This window comes from Pezoporus wallicus, unplaced genomic scaffold, assembly GCF_028554395.1.
Source record: "Pezoporus wallicus isolate ANWC-B61680 ecotype Strahan unplaced genomic scaffold, APGP_CSIRO_Pwel_v1 contig_8803, whole genome shotgun sequence".
Lineage (NCBI taxonomy): Eukaryota > Metazoa > Chordata > Aves > Psittaciformes > Psittacidae > Pezoporus > Pezoporus wallicus.
In genome coordinates, this window is record NW_026635049.1 from 970,911 (window position 1) to 987,187 (window position 16,277).

The 16,277-nt window shown below is 45.6% G+C and overlaps 1 protein-coding gene across 2 annotated transcripts in view; it reads right to left on the reverse strand.

The window, feature by feature from the left end:
* LOC130594737 (vascular endothelial growth factor receptor kdr-like) overlaps positions 1 to 16,277 on the reverse strand; it is a 121,951-nt gene that overhangs the window by 32,465 nt on the left and 73,209 nt on the right. For both annotated transcript variants that reach the window (XM_057400847.1, XM_057400855.1), the window contains exons 11-13: positions 15,846 to 15,951; positions 7,479 to 7,587; positions 299 to 592 (exon numbers count right to left, since the gene is read on the reverse strand). In XM_057400847.1, coding sequence (XP_057256830.1) covers positions 299 to 592; positions 7,479 to 7,587; positions 15,846 to 15,951 — 509 coding nt within the window. The remainder of the gene's footprint in view (positions 1 to 298; positions 593 to 7,478; positions 7,588 to 15,845; positions 15,952 to 16,277) is intronic.

Genomic DNA, 16,277 nt, shown 5'->3' on the forward strand with positions numbered 1-16,277 from the left:
GTCATACAGATCTGGGGTGACAGTCGCAAGTGATAGAGTTGTGCTGTTAGTAATGTGGTGGGGGATGCTTTCCTCTTGAATCAACACTGTATCTGCATCCAGCATGGTGTTAGGAAGATAAAATGCAGCTGAATTCACCTTTGTGTGTAAGGGAAATATTTTGTACAAACCCAGCAGTGGCTGGATGAGTAATATGTGTGAATCCACATGCAGTGATGTTTGAAAGGCATCAAAGGGAGCAGCAGATGCAGCAGAACCCCGCCACGTCCCATTGCCACCTTCCACTGGCAGGACGTACCTCTGACGAGGAGCTGAGTGTGCTGTTCCAGCGTGTCGGTGCTGTTGTGCTGGTTCTGGGCTCTGCATCTGTAGAGGCCACTCTGTTCCTTGGTGACGTTAGTGATGACCAGTGTCAACGAAATGGAATAGTTACTGGTGCTCCTGATGAGGGAGTCGGCGGGAGCCGCCTCCGAGGAGGGGGAATACCAGCCCAGGTGGCTGTAGATGTACTTGGAGGCCTGGCAGGTCAGCTGGACGTTGTTCCCCACGATGGTTGTCACTTGCGGGGCTGTTTGCAACCCAAATGGCACATCTGGAGGGGAAAAAAACATCTTTACAGTCATGTCACAACTGAGGACATCCCTGGTTGCAACCTGATGGTCAAATGTCAAAGACCAGCAGGCATGGAATGAGCCAGTTTTAATGGGACTTATGTGAATCGGGTACCTCTCACATCCCAGGGCTGACCTGTGGTAGTCCAGCCCTCAGTAGTGTAATCATTACATTTGCAAGTAATGAATTGAAAGATTATAAATAGAAGCAGTTAATGGTCTAAGAGAGTTTAATCAAGAGAGATTTCTGTCCAGGTAGACAAATGTGTTCGTGAGCTCTTCCCTTTCTATCTGCAATCAGTGCTTGAAGTTATAATTGCATAAGAATAAAGAAACCTGTTCCCATGTCTCAGAAGTAACACTCTCTTTTCTTCACCACTGAACAATCTTCCCAATTCTCTCTTACTCCAGCTATGCCAAGATTTATTTTCATCATATGTGCCTTGGTGGATACTTACCTGATCACTGACTGGATTAACGGATCCAGTGACATATAAGACCTTGAGGTCTTTATATTTAGCAGAGAAATACTTTGAGGCATGAGTCCCATCTACCCAGAGCCTGGCCTACAGACACAGTCCTATCACTGCATTAGCCACCAGAGACTCACAATTAAGTTGTGACTGAAAGATATTCTTTTCCCTTTTTATTCTGCTAGTTTCCATCATCTGTCCACCCAGTAGGCTTGAATGAAAGTGCATTGAGAACCACAGTGACCTGGAGTTATTCTTCTGGCCAGGATTTTCGAGCAGCTGAGAGTCCTGAGGAACCCCTGATGAAGTTTACCAGGCATAGTGCAGGGGGGGAGACCTGCTCTGGACCTTCTGAACATGAACAGTGTTTGCAATAGATCTGATAGATCATTGCTTCAATACCAAGCTGTTAGTAAGATGCTTTCTTAAGCTGGGATGAAACGGATGGTACTTTGAGAAGGACAGAAGTTCAAGGGGAGCATGAATGCATTGCACTTGCAATTGGACAAATTCCACATGGGAGCTGGAATCTGGCCAGGGGCTCACACTGCAAACTCTTGCAAGAAGTTCTGCTGAAGCTACAGTTGAGCATAAATAGCAAAGCTGGTGAAATAACTGATCTGTCTTATAATAAACCATAGATTATATAAAATAGAGAGCCCTGAAGGAGCTTTCAGATATGATTAAAAGTCTCTCTTCTTCACAAGTCATCTGGAATAGAACCAATGAGCTTTGCTTCATGGTTTTTAAAGACTGGCATCAGAAATGCTTTATGAAAGATCCAAAAAGGGAAGAGACCCCTCAGGCCGCAGCTGTGGAAACTGTTATTTTTCTTTTCATGGAATTTCAGTTTACTTTATGCAGTGTTTTGTTAGGCTCAGTTCTCTTGCTTAGTGCTAGCTGTACGCTCAAACTGACTTGTGTGGTACATCCATTCCTCACAACAGATGTCCTGTGGTTCCAACATGTCAAGATGATGCTTATCATAAAGGGGCAGAAGTCTGAGGCCAGCAGAGCTTCTTTAAACAGGAAGAATTAAAGAGAAAACGCGGATGTGGCACGTGCAGCATCTCAGCATCTCCCCTCAATCTGTGAGACCAAAATAGGGAAGAAGCACCCTCATAATGTGCCTTTTTCTTAGCTTCTCCTCTAAGCATTTGCTACTTGCTCCAGGAGGAGTTACAGTGCTAAGGTAGATGGATCTTTAGTTAGCTCAGTCCTTCAGTAAGCTCAGTGGTGTGGGAGACCTGAGATCCCCTCCACCCTGCATTCTCTGATCCTACGTGCTGGGTCTCAGTGGAAGTACAAAGGGGTTCCTGGTAAAGCAGTGGGTAGGAGTCTGGTCGCATCACCAGGGCAAGCCAGCCTTTGGCTGTAAGCAGTGGGGCTGGCAGCCCCGTTTGCCCCTGCTTCTGCCTCTCAGGAAGCTTTTTCTGCAGGTGAATTTCTACTTCCAACTCCTGCAGCCTCATTTGTTCTGCAGGGATTGAAATACTGCGTCTCTGGGGACAGGCACTGGCTTGTGTGTGGCGTCAGTGCAGAGGGGTTTTGACCGACTTCACATTCCGGGAGCAGAGGGCTGCCTTGTTTTTCCTTTCATTCTTTCTAGTGACATTTTTTATTTAGCATTCTGAATATTTTTAGCTGGAACCTGTGCTATTCTCTTCCATCTTGTAGCCTTTCAAGAAGCTCTTCCAGCTCCAATAGAATATTCATTGATTTTCATTACAGTGGAAGGAAAAGAGTGAGAAAAAAGAAGTCTCTCCTGCTCTCCTCTCTCTTTTCTCCTCCTACCCAGATTATCTGGGGAGTAGCTGCAGCTTTCAGAGCACATTAGAAGTCAGTTCATCTCTTTGACTACTTTGCTTACACAATCTTGAACCTGAGCAGTGATTAACTTCCTCTCTCTGAACAGATACAGTGTTTTATAAGCCTCCTAAGAAGTTGGCTAGAAGAATGCACCATGGGGCCTTTTTGCTTTTATCAGCAGTCACCAAACATTTGTCTTTCATATTGTATTACAGTGTAGTAGCCGCGAATCTCACTCTCAGCCGTGCGGGATTCCAGGGCAGAATAGGGAAATAAGCCACTGCGGGAAGGTAAGAAGTCAGCATAAATCAAAGGAAAGTCTGGCTCCATTTGTATTTACAAGGAATTAATTGTTTTTAATTTCCTGTGCTTTGCACAATAATGGCTGTAACTCAAAACTTCTGCTCCTTCCCAAATCCCATCCCTGGGCCTGGCAGGATGGGGGTTTGCCATCAGGCCTGTGCATATAGGGAGGGTGAGAAGAAGAAAGGGTGAGCCCTACCACTGGAGACAGCACAGAGCTTTTCATAAAGCCTCTGAACATGTCAGGAGTATGCAAATTAAGAGTGGCAAGCAGTTGTACAACAGCCCAGTTCATGCATTGTTCTGGTTATCTAAGAGCTGATTTTTATCTCGTGTTTGAAGTATAACGCTTTCTTTCGGGTAGAAATCTTTAACTCCATTTTACAGAGTAGTTTTGCAATCAGATAAGCCCATGAAAAAGGGCTTTTGTTATAATTTGTTATTCTTATCATAATTCATTTATATCCCAAGAGCATTCAGAGGTTTCATCTGGGTGGGATCCCATTTTGTCATATGCAGTACAGTCATACAAAAGCTATAATTTGATTTACTGTGAACCTACGGTAATATAGAGTTGCCCTTTCCAAGGTACAGGCCAGAGATTAGAAGGTAAATTATACTTGTTCATGGCAGAGAATGCCTCCAGGAGACATCAGGTCAGCTTTACACTGCCCTGGGAAGGTTACAGTCTGACAGGAGTGTCCTTTGGTGTGTTAGTGGGTGGTGGGCAGTGATGTGAGACAGTTCTGAGTAGCTGATGGCTGTGACAAAATGTCATCTGCCTTAGATGGTTGCACTCCTGTCAAGACTGTGATACTCAGAAGAGGCCAGAGACAGCTTCTGCTTCCACAAGGAACAGTAACAAGGATTTACACAAAACAAAACCACTGGAATTCTTCCCTGTGAGGGTGCTGAGGCGCTGGCACAGGGTGCCCAGAGAAGCTGTGGCTGCCCCATCCCTGGCAGTGTTCAAGGCCAGGTTGCATGGGGCTTGGAGCAAGCTGCTCTAGTGGAAGGTGTCCCTGCCTGTGGCAGGGGTTGGAACTGGGTGAGCTTTAAGGTCCTTTCCAGCCTAAACCACTCTGTGATCCTCTAGGATTCTATGAATAAAGGCCAGGGCAGAGTGGATAACACTACTACTGCACTGCCTTGGGAGTTCCTGGTGCCATGAAGGGCTTTAGAAGAGCTTCAGTGGGACATTGACTATCAGGACATCTGCAGAAGGAGCTCAGAAAGGCTTCAGGGCTGGATGATAAGATTTCTCATCATGTTGGACCCCTTATATGGTTTGGTTTGAGTGTGATCTCAAACCCTGCTGACCCTTCACTGAAATGAATTCTGCTAGCAAAGGAATGGTTTAAAAATAGACCCCAGTGCTATTTGTGGTGTCCGTGGGAGTTTGTGTGGGGGCTCTGCACTGCAAGAACAAAATGGCTGTTGATATTATCCCACTGGGATAAATACATGTTTCTGAGATGAGAACACGAGGCTGAAGCAAGGCATGTCCCAGAAAGCAGGTGCAGCCCAGACAGCATCTATGGAGTTTCCATGTGTCCCTCTGCTGTGTTCTGACCATTCAACCCTGACTTAGTGGAACAGGTTTTGAGGGAAAAAGAGAGTTTAGCTCTGTGTCACCTTCAGATTTCTTACCAGGGAGAAGTTAATTGAGCCCAGTTCATCCAGGACATTTGAAAGCAGCTCAGGATCCACCAGCTTGTTTGCTGGTAGGAGATAATGGGAGATCAGGTCTTTCAAATCCACCAGTTGCTGCATTAGTTGTGGAGCCCCACAGCCAGCAGCTGCTTGGCAGAGAACAGAGCTCTGTGAAGTGCTGCAGACATTTGCTAGACATTGTCCCAAAAGCCCACACGTTGTTTGTGTGCTCTCAGGCTCCAGCTCAGCCTTTATCTCAGCTTCCAGCCTCACCGTGCATCCATTTAACCAGCAGTTGTAAAGTGGCCTGCTTAGGGCATTATGCTGTTTGGTGCCTCGCAAACATTCCCTCCGTGTCCCTCCAGCACTGAGAGCAGAGGAAGCTCCTGGTGAGAGTAACCCAGTGGTCGCTTTGCCTCCTCCAAGTGCACCCAGCAGAAGACAAGTGTTTGTTTCCCACCCGGAAGGCAGACATGGAGCAGCAGCTCTTACAGCAGCCCGGCTGCTCATTGGAGCAACATGCATTACTCAGCAGAGGACCATCACATAAAGGCGCCCAGCAGCAGGTCACTCTGCTGCTGTTTTCCCCTGCATCACGACCTACTTTAGGATCTGAATGGCCACATTTAGAAAGATTGCATTTCTTTCTAATCCACAAACACCGCTATTTTTAAACACAGCACTTTTATAAGTCTGTCATGCTCATTCAGCATCTGCCTCTTCCCCAGAATGGCACAGACTGCCAGTCTTTTCTTCACAGGCAAGAATAGCTCTGTCTTGCCAAGCCCTGTTCACCTTCTGGTGTGTTTTGGTGGAAACGTTTCCACCATAACCACTGTCAGTAATTTTGTCCAGTGATTCATTTCCTTCATCATCAGAATTTTATGATTAAAGCAGTTGGGTCTCAAAACATTGCTAGATTGAACTTAAAATAACAAATCTGAAGTATGAACTCACTGTGGGGGGAAAAATGCTACATATCTTCAGCACTAAAATAAAACAGAGTTGTGAATGATACGTGGATGGATCTAACCCTTTGAATGTGCATAAGTGAGGTGCTTATTTAGTTGCTGCAGCATTGGTTTTAATCACCAAGTGTTGCAAAGGCCTGGGAATAGCTTGGGAACATATGGCTTTGGGTAACCCATCCAAACGCAGCAGCTGGCACAATTCAGAGCAGCAGCAAACCCACATGAACACTCAACATCTGGAGGTGGTGAAGCGTAAAATTAATAGCTTGTCTTCAGCCTGCCTTGAACATCTTGAGGACCTCTTGTGCCTGAGCTGTATCTCCCAGATGTGCACCCTGAAGGGTGTTTTTGTAAGTAAATAAGAGTTAGGGCTTTGGAAAATGTCTTTTGGAGGCTTTAACCCTCTTCTGTCTCCTTAAAGCAGTGTTCAAGGCCAGGTTGGATGGGGCTTGGAGCAACCTGCTCTAGTGGAAGGTGTCCCTGCCTGTGGCAGGGGTTGGAACTGGATGAGCTTTAAGGTCCCTTCCAACACAAACCAGTCTGGGATTCTTGTGAAAGAAGCTGTAAATGGAGGTAAAATCTTTCCCCCATATGGCACCAGCTTCATTATCAGTGGGTGACATTTTCATATTAGCACTTCTATGCACCAGGAATGGGAACAATGTTTGGTGAGCCCTTCTTTGGGAACCAGCCTGATTTGAAATGTGCTCAGTTACTTTAGAGCAATTGGGTCAACCAACACAGGACACAGGAGAGGCAGAGGAGTGCAGAGCACTGCCAGGAGGGAGCTTTGTTTGCCCTCAGAACTTGTTTCACAGAGAAGAAACCAAGGAGTGAGAATGAGACATTTACCTTCCAAGACACTTCTGCACTCTTTGTTCTAAAACTTGTTATTTTGATGCAAATTCTAAGAGCCAACATGCACTCATCCAGAAAGTGAGCACAGAAATGATTCAGTTTGTTCTGCTTAAGCACTTGAACAAGGCTGTCCCTGGACTCTTTTCTCCTTTTAAACTCCCATCTCTTCTAAAAGCATTATTGTAGGTCTTGATCTCACTACTAAAGAATTTGTGTGTTGAAAGGTTAAGCAGATATTTGTTTGGATTTGTGTTCTTTGGAGAAATAGCATGTCCACCTCCTCCCTCCTTAAAGGGCACTGCAAAGGCTAATTGCTGAGGCAGGGATCCAATGTCACAAGAGCTCGCAGTGATACCAGCCCTGGATTAGGTCTCAGTATTGGCCTTGCTCACCTTTGTGTGTCTGCTGACTGAATCAGAGACCAAGCGCTCTTCTGAGTCAGGGAGAGGCTTCAGGCCTCTGGAAGCCTACAAAAGACTTTGCTTTTGCTGGAGGTTTCATGAGGACAGTGCTCAGATGTCATGAGTGGTGCTTTAAAACACAGGCAGCAGGACTCAGGGCCTGCATCTGCAGCTTGAAAAGGGCAAAGGAGGCATCAGGTCTGATGCTGGACATGTCAAACTCGGCTCTGCACTGACCCAGGATCCAGGATCCAGCCTCACTTGTGGTGATGAGCCTGGGAGTGCTCCAAGAACACACCATGCAGCAGTTTTAATGAGCACTCACCAGCCACATGAAACCTTCAGGTAAATCTGATCATCAGCATCTAGTTTTTGTGTAGTGCCTCCTGTGTTGCTTACCTGAGACATAGAACTCGATGCTCCTCTCTTCTTCTCCTATCTTGTTTGAAGCCACGCAGTAATAGATTCCTGATGCACTGCTGTTTTCCATAGTCAGTGTGCTCACAATCTGCAAGCACAGAGAAAAGGCTTTGAGTGTACTGGAGGCTTTACAGAGAGGCTGGAGAGTAGTTGTATGTTTTATGGTAGAAAAACAGTTGACAAAGTAGTTTCTAGTAAGGAGTGATGCTCACACACAAGTGCTTCTATAAGGGTTTTAGTCTCTCATCTCACATCACCTCAGCCCAGTTAATTCTCTTCCTTCCTCATTTCTAAACCTCCCCATTCTTTTCTTCCTGTCCCCCCATGTGAAAAACAGAGTTTCCCTGTGACACACCACTGAAGGTTGTGTGTGACAGCATAAGCAAAAAGCTGGAGTGAAGGACCTGGAAGATTCATCTCCACTGGGAATGCAGCCCCACATCTGTCTTCTTTTCTGCTTCTCAGTCGTGGTTTCCACGGGTAACAGGACACCACATCTGCATGGGAAGCAGGTCATTCCTAGGGATGTGGTATAAAGGATTTTGCTTTGCTGTAACCCCAGAGAAAGGAGGGAGCGATGTGGTCCCATTGGGCCCTAGCTCACTCTTATAAATCGTGCTTAGAAGCCCCTTGTTCCCATAACCCTTCCCCAGAACTCGCATGGTAAGTAAGGAAGCTCTGGAGAAGCTGCCTGTGCTATGACTCTTGGCAGATGCAGAAGGGAAGGGAGGGTTGGGAAGGAGAAGGAAGGAGCTCTTGTTCTAAGCTTTACCACATAGAGAAAGGAAGTAGTTCAGTTATTTGAGGGGCTGAAGTCAAACAGATCCTTAACAACTTGTGCTCCTCAGACATCCTCATCCTTGCTTTTGTGTAGGACCTTCTTAAAGAGGAGCCAGTGCTCCCCTGTCCCTGTCATCATGCAACATCTCAAGCTGATGGAGGACTTTCCACAGGTCATGGCTTTAATTATTTCTAATGCTTCCTTTGGGCTGCTGGCAAGAAAGCAGGGTCTAACCCACCAACACAGAGATGTTCTGGCAAGATTACTTTGCTTCCCCTGCAGCCATTCACCTGAGGAACTCTGAGCCCTCACATTTGGAACAAATACCACTTTCTTTGCCATCCTCTCTTAGACTTAGAGAATCAGAACTTAAAACACCCTCTGGCCCTTTGTCCTTATCTACAGAGAGTGCTTTGAAGTGCACAAAGGCATCTCTGGACTTTCTTTTTAATATCCTAAACTAAACTCACACAAGACATTCCTTTTCTCCTCATAAACCTGCACCGTGAATGTGTCTGTAGCTGTGCAGGATGTATTTTCAGAGTTATTTAAGATTTGCTGAGCTTTGGCACTTTAAATCCTGTAGGGAAATGAGTTTCAAAGGTTTTGATCCCATGTGCATTTTACATTCTAATGGGGAACATTTTCAGCAGAATAACAGGTAAGTGGAAAAATATCTACTTTTCATGGGCACTAAACACAGAAATTAACTGAGAATAGGGACAATTTGGGGGTGAAAACAGGACCCAGCTCCCTCTGGTGTCCACCAAAGAAAGAGCTGTACACTTCTGACTTCTTTATGATGTGAAAATAGCTCTAACTTGGAGATAAAATCACCCAGAGAACCCGTCTTCTCCTCCTCCTCTTTCTATTCCTGTTGCAGTGGCCCTAATGCCACAGGTTATTACAAAGCACATATTGAGAGCGCTGCCCCTGCCTTTTGAATTACTGCTGCATCAGGACCAGCATCTTTCTTCTCATGATTACTGGTCTTAGAATTGTATATTTGGGAGTAGAAAAAGCCAATGTAAATGTACATGCTGAGAACAGAAGGGGATAAATTTGGACAGCTATTTAATGGCTATTAGTCTTGTGGAGTGACAGCTCTAGATGGGAAGTTGAGGGAAATACTGTAGAGCCAGTTAAACTTGTACAGGGAATGTAATCATCCATGTTGGAATATGGCCAAAGTATTGGGGCTGACACTGTGACTCTTCTAAAAACCGATGCAGAGCCTTAAGGTGCATTTGGCAGCCCAGTTGTGAATGCACACACACATGCTTATGAACACACAGAGATGCCAATGTCTCCAACTGCATAACCCAGGAAAGGTCTGGCATGGCAATGGGGGGAAACCAGAGCAAATAGCTCTACAGAGATGGCATCTTAGCTAATCCCACTTGTGTCTGCCTGTGAAGGTGGGAGATGTTAAAATTATGGTGGGAAACAATCTGGGGACAAACTCTTGGGAAAAAAATGACTGAGGAAAAGAGAGAAAGTCATTTTCTTGTCTGAATGCTCCAAATCACTGTTATGCACTTGGATACCACTTTGCTACGCACCTGAGCACAAAAGATAACACGCTTTAACTGCCTTGTCTTAGAACTAGCACAGTATCACACAGCACCACCCAGGGTCCTCCAAAATGTGACTTTAGACCAGCCTCATCCAGCAGAGAAATAGATGTGATTTCACAGCTAGAAATAAGGATTTCAAGTGATTTTCTTGTAATAAGATGAATCCCTTGAAATCATTATGCATCGGCTTCTCACTCTAGCTGTGTGCTCCTGTGTAAATCCCCGAGATGGGAAGCCAGTTATCTTTCCAGCATCTTGCATAAAGTTCTCAGTTGCCAAACAAATCTAATCCTGGTTTAGTCCTCAACAGTGTGATGCTTTGGAACATTAACATGCTATACCAAAGGGTATCCAAATCCTTCTTCCCTCTACAAGAGCACCTAGTTTCATCTTTTACCAAAAGGAACCTGAAGGAAACCTTTAGGAATCTAGCAGTGGTATCTGCTTTTGAAGTATCTGGCTGGTAGGGATAAGGATGTTGTTCCCTTAAATGCCATCCCCATACTTTCAATGCAGCCATTTCAAGTCTGCAAAAAGTAGGTGAAGGAGAAAATGGTTCGAACTCAAGCAACCAAACACAGGAATCTGTTCCCATTTGTAACAGTGACAACTGTTCACAGGGTTCTCTCTCTATGGAGTGGCACAGTCCCAGCATTTGGGATAGAGAGGAAAAACTTCAGAGGGGCTAATCTACTTCGTGTTCTTAGTCCATGCACCTGGCAAAGTGTTTTCCATTCCTGGAATCAGAGCCAAGATAGATAGAAAAGTTTGAGACCTGTTGGAGTGAGTCCAGAGGAGGCCACGGAGATGCTGCGAGGGCTGGAGCAGCTCTGCTCTGGAGCCAGGCTGAGAGAGCTGGGCTGGGTCAGCCTGGAGAAGAGAAGGCTCCTGAAGGGGAGACCTTAGAGCAGCTCCAGTGCCTAAAGGGGCTACAGGAAACCTGGAGAGGGGCTTGGGACAAGGGATGTAGGGACAGGACAAGGGGAATGGCTTTAATCTGCCAGAGGGGAGACTGAGATGAGCTCTTAGGCAGAAGCTCTTCCCTGTGAGGGTGCTGAGGCGCTGGCACAGGGTGCCCAGAGAAGCTGTGGCTGCCCCATCCCTGGCAGTGTTCAAGGCCAGGTTGGACACAGGGGCTTGGAGCAAGCAGCTCTAGTGGAAGGTGTGCCTGCCTGTGGCAGGGGTTGGAACTGGATGTGGAGCTGGAGCAGGGTCCTGAGAGTTCACCAAACATCCTTTGGGCTGGTTTTGATTGCCTGGGTTGAATTTGGAAGTAAAGGGCTCCATTTCCTATTACTTAACCTAAAGGCCACTCAATATTGTGAGCCTGAAGAGGGGATGATTAGCTAATAAATAATTACTATAAAAGAATACATGAAGTTTAAGACTTGGTAGGAAAAGAAATAAAATGACTGATCTCTGAAGAACAGCTTTGACAAGTAACTAGACATTGCTGCTGGGAAAACTTGTAACAGAACAGTTCAATACAGTCCATATGTCTTGCACTGTAATGTTCCTGAAGTGATAAAAAAAAGCATTTTAGAAACAGCCAAAAAACATTCCACAGCCATGTACCATGAGTGTTTGAAGACATCTTGTAGTAAGGACAGAGCAGCAAGACTTTTTAAGCTGGAGCCAGCATGAATTAATATATCTTGTTATTTCTTGCTTTCTCTTTGCTTTGTCTAATCCCCCTCTCCAACAGCTTTAGTTAACAGTTCTCTCTTGCACTTCGTTAGCTCTGTGTGGGTGAGGATGAGGAGTAGAAGATGTGGGTGGGAAACTTCTCAGCTGTGTAACTCTGCCAGAGCTGGGGAGGAGGTGGAATTATAGGAACTTCACCAGAGACCCCGCAAAGAGAATACTCAGCTAGCTCCCAATCCATCTACTTGAATGGCACAGCATAACACTTATTTTTATAGCCTGACAATTCTGATCCATGAGCTTAGTTCATTCATTCAAAACATGCTAAAGGATGGACTGAGAACAAGCGATAAGAGAAGTCTGGGAGTTGAGTGGGAACTTGGAGGGTTTGCTCTCATCTCTGGCAGTGGGTGTTTCTCTCCCTGTAAAATGAGAACAATCCTAGCTTTCCTCATGGAGCACAGCAGAGCGGATGGTAGTGCTGTGTGATCAGGAAAGGTGCTGTACAGAGCAGGAAATGGAATACTGGAGGAACTGGTACACGTTTCTAGTACAGATGGACCGAGAGCTCTCTGGCCATCCTTTCCCCTGCCACAGACTTAACATGACAAGGCCCGTGGGAGCTTCCTCGGATGTGCTCCCACCCAGGGGGGAAATTTAAACAGCCCTAGTGAGATTCTCACACATTTAAACCCATCCCACTACTCCAGTCTCCTCCTTTTGCTCCTGAGGTTTAAACCTGGCATTCTGGGGGGTTATTTTCTTGAGTGGTTGTGGGTTTCTGTCCTTTTCTGCCATGTCCTGTTCTCCCAAGCTCAGACCAGGATGGCCCGTTTACTAACAGGGAAGAAAATAAAATAGCACCCTAGCTCCTTGCAACTCAAAGAGGAAATTGAGGCAGTTCAGGCAATCAGGCTTGTTTCACCTTGTGTTAAAAAGTAGTCTTTAGATGTAGCTACACAGGAGTTTAAACCACAAAGGGAAAGGTTCAATATTGACTCAAAATCATCAGGAAAATTAAAACTAGCACAATCCAATTGCCTCAACCACTATTTGACCAAAACCTCAGTGAAGTACATCATAACGTTAATGATAACCACATGCTTTTCCTTAGGAATTAGACTCAGCCTTAAGAATACAGGAGGGGGTGAAATTCACTTCTCTGTCTGTGGAATAATGGTGGAATAATCATTATGGTGCAGATGGCAAGAGAACTCTCAGGTTTATATGCCGCTCTTGTCAAATAGCTGTCTAAAGATCACATCAAGCATCAGTGGTCTGCTGGAAAAATCCATGCTTGCTACTCTGGCTTTGGAGCAAGGTTCTGGATCTGGTGGATTGTTCCCATATTCTCAGCAGCTCTATAAAGTTGATGCATTTTTAGCTAGGTCAGTGGACCAGCATGTACTGCTACAGTTCTCCAAGGGTGAACTGTAGGGATGCTGAGAAATCTTGGAGACAAGGTAAATTCCACCTTCTGCTCTGAGGCTCCAGCTATCACTGGGCAGACTCAACCCACACAGGAAAAATAACCCCTCTCAGCTAATCCCAGCTTCATTCCACAGTCAATAAAAGCCACGCTCAGACTCCAACATCTTTATTATTTCATCTGGCTAGTCAATACAGATGAATTACTTGCTAGGACATGGTGGGAATGGATTGGTCTGTTTCCTGTCTATTCCATTTGTGGTGGGAATAACGACTGATAAAACACAAGGAGAAGGCTGAAGACTATGAGTTTTCATCAGTGTCTCTTTTTGAGTTATATTCTATTATCTAAAGACTAAAGACTTAACCCAGATAGCCTTGGACTTCAGAAAGGGGGAAGGAGAAGAATTGTCTGCTAATGTAAGCAGGGAGACAGAGTGCTGAAATCTGAGATGCATAAAGTCTAGTTTTATTAATTTGAATAAATCTGAATCAGGACATAAAAGTTATTAGGAAACACCTCAGAATGTTTTTTCAGCCAGTGGATCAGCAGGAGATTGAAATAATGAAGATACCATAAATTGTACAATTATGTAGCTTGTAAGGTAGTACTTTTATGAAACTTTAGTAATGAAATATGTGAAAGCTCAAGGTAAAGGGTTGTAGGCTGAGCTTTTGAACATGTCTGACAAATGAATGCTGCAGGATGCCTGGAGCCTGCAGAGAGCAGAGGTGGCTGTGCAGAGCAGAGCGAGGGGCAGCCTCGGGCTCCTTGTGGTACCCAAGGTGTGAGCAGCACCAAAGCCTTTAGGGAGCAAGAGGATCCCATCTAGAACAGCTTTGGGGTCTTTGTGCTGAGGTTCCCTCACGGTCCTCATTTCCATTACAGAGTTGCACACCCCTTCTCCAGGCACTCTGGTGTCCACTATGTTTTGCAGGCAGAACATGGGAGTGTCGGGACTGAGCTGTTGGTGGGTGCTGAGGACTCCTCTGTGGGAATGGAGCTCTATGTCCCCTCTGGTTGCTGTACCTGGAGATTGCTGCATCTTTTCTTTCTAGGGGAAATAGGTGATAGGGGAAAGCTGGGAAGTCCCTAATGATGCACTAGTATAGACTGAGGATGTGTTTGGAGTCCCCCACTGGTTCCGGGAGCTCTGTGGCACTGGTAAAACACCTCATTCAGAGACTGCAGCCAAATCTCATCTTAAGTCCACTACCAGACTAAAATTCCACCTAGTTGCATATTTGCCTAGCAAAGTTGATAAAGGAAGAAATGTGGGTGCTGTACATATGCATAAACCAAAGATTCTCATTTTGTGTGGTGGAGGTGTCCCACTGTCCCAACAGACAGCTCTTGGGTCACAGTAATAGTGGAACCCTGCACTTTTATACGGGCACTAACATAACTTTAAGACTGATCATCAGATACAAACTAAGCTCCTGGACACGAGGTTTAGACAGACTGTGTGTATGGAGAGAAACAGTAGTCATGAGAGCCACAAAACTCTCTCCAGCCCATGCAGCAACCAGAAGAAATCCTGTAGGTACTGTCACCAACCTCCCTTTTTACAAGTCATTAGCACTTTGTAGGTAGGTGCTTCTAATGCTCTTAGAGAATACATTAAAACCAGAGCTTATGGGGCACTATGCCATATAAATAAATCCAATTTATAAATATCTTCCAGCAAGGGGAAAGCTCAGCAATGAAATGTGAACAGTGATTTTCTCCTTCCCAGCCCAGTCTCCATGTTTTCTGAGCTCTGGTTTAGATTATGTTCAGAGCTGGAAAGCTCCATGAGAAAGAGCAGATGGTTAAGGCACTGATCCTGCCAGATGCTGATTTAGGCTGGACCCAATCCAGAAGAGCACTTAAGCGTTGTGCTTAACTTTAAGCATGGGAGTAGCCCAAGACGTATCATATGCTTAAAGGTATACCACAATACAAGTTGCAGCATTCAGCACCTTGCAGGAATAGGCACTATAAACTATCTGAGCATCCACCTCAAAACCACTCCTAAAGCCACAAACCTCTGTAAGACCAAGAGGGATAAAACAGCTGTCTGAGCCAGACCACAGCATCTTCTCCAATACATGGCAGAAGTCTGTGAATCAGATGCAGCCATTTCTCAAGGATTATCACAGAATCAGAGAACCCCAGGCTGGTTTGTGTTGGAAGGGACCTTAAAGCTCATCCAGTCTCAACTCCTGCCACAGGCAGGGACACCTTCCACTAGAGCAGGTTGCTCCAAGCCCCGTCCAACTTGGTCTCAACTTACTATTGCCACAGGTACCTGGGAGGCATTAACAGATAATCCATGGCTGGGATCATTGCAGTCCATGCAGGAAGTGTGCTCCCAGTGCTGTTTGAAAGGGGAAGCAGGTAGGGAAGTGTAGAAAGAAGGAGATCTTCCCACCTTCATTGTCTTGGTAACATGGTTGGCAACCCATATGGGTAAAGAAACATTGATAACTCCAGGCTCTGCAAATGAGGCCATTGTAGACCTCTTAAATTCCACAGCTGTTGAACTCCTGCTGCTGGAGGGTAGGCAAGGCCAGGCAGCACCAAGTGCTCTCTAATGCTAAGTATTTTAATGAACTCATGGTCCTTATCAGTTGTGTACACTTCACAGGACCCCTCCTGCACTGCACCACCATTACACTTTCTCAAGACTGAGGGAGACAGAGAGGGTTTTGACCCCAAAATCTTTGGAGAGTTTTAACCAGAGCATGTGACATCATTGCCAGAATCCTGGCATATGTAAAGAGCAGGGATCTGAGAATGATCCCAGGGCTGTGGAATGTGAAGCATGCCAACAACCCTCGGCAGCTTGGGAAGTGCGGGAGAGCTCCGTGTGAGCGCAGCATCCCCTCTGCTATTCCATGACATCATGGCTCAGGCTTCCACCAGACACATACCTTTCTTTTGTCCCCATGCTTCAGGGTTATGTTCTCAATGCTTCTGATCTTGTTGCCTACAACCATGTTCTCATGAACCACCATTTTTTGTCCTTCGGGGATGCATCTGGGGGTAAAAAAGCAAAGGTGGAGTTCAAGAACCCAAGTCACAGCAGATAACCCTGTGTTATCATTAAAGACAGAGGATGTAATTCTTAGACAAGAATCTTAGGTCTTAAACCTCCTAAAAGCTACTGCTGCTGGACCTCTGTGAAACTACTGCATTCCTGCATCACAACATTTCAAATTTCCTTATGAAGCACCTCGATAGAGATGGACCAAGATCAGTACGTGACCAGCAAGGAAACACCCAAGATCCTGGAGACTGAAACCAGCAAACAGTGGGCAGCTAATGAAATCCTGTGGGTTTAATGTGGCTGATAGGAGTTTCGC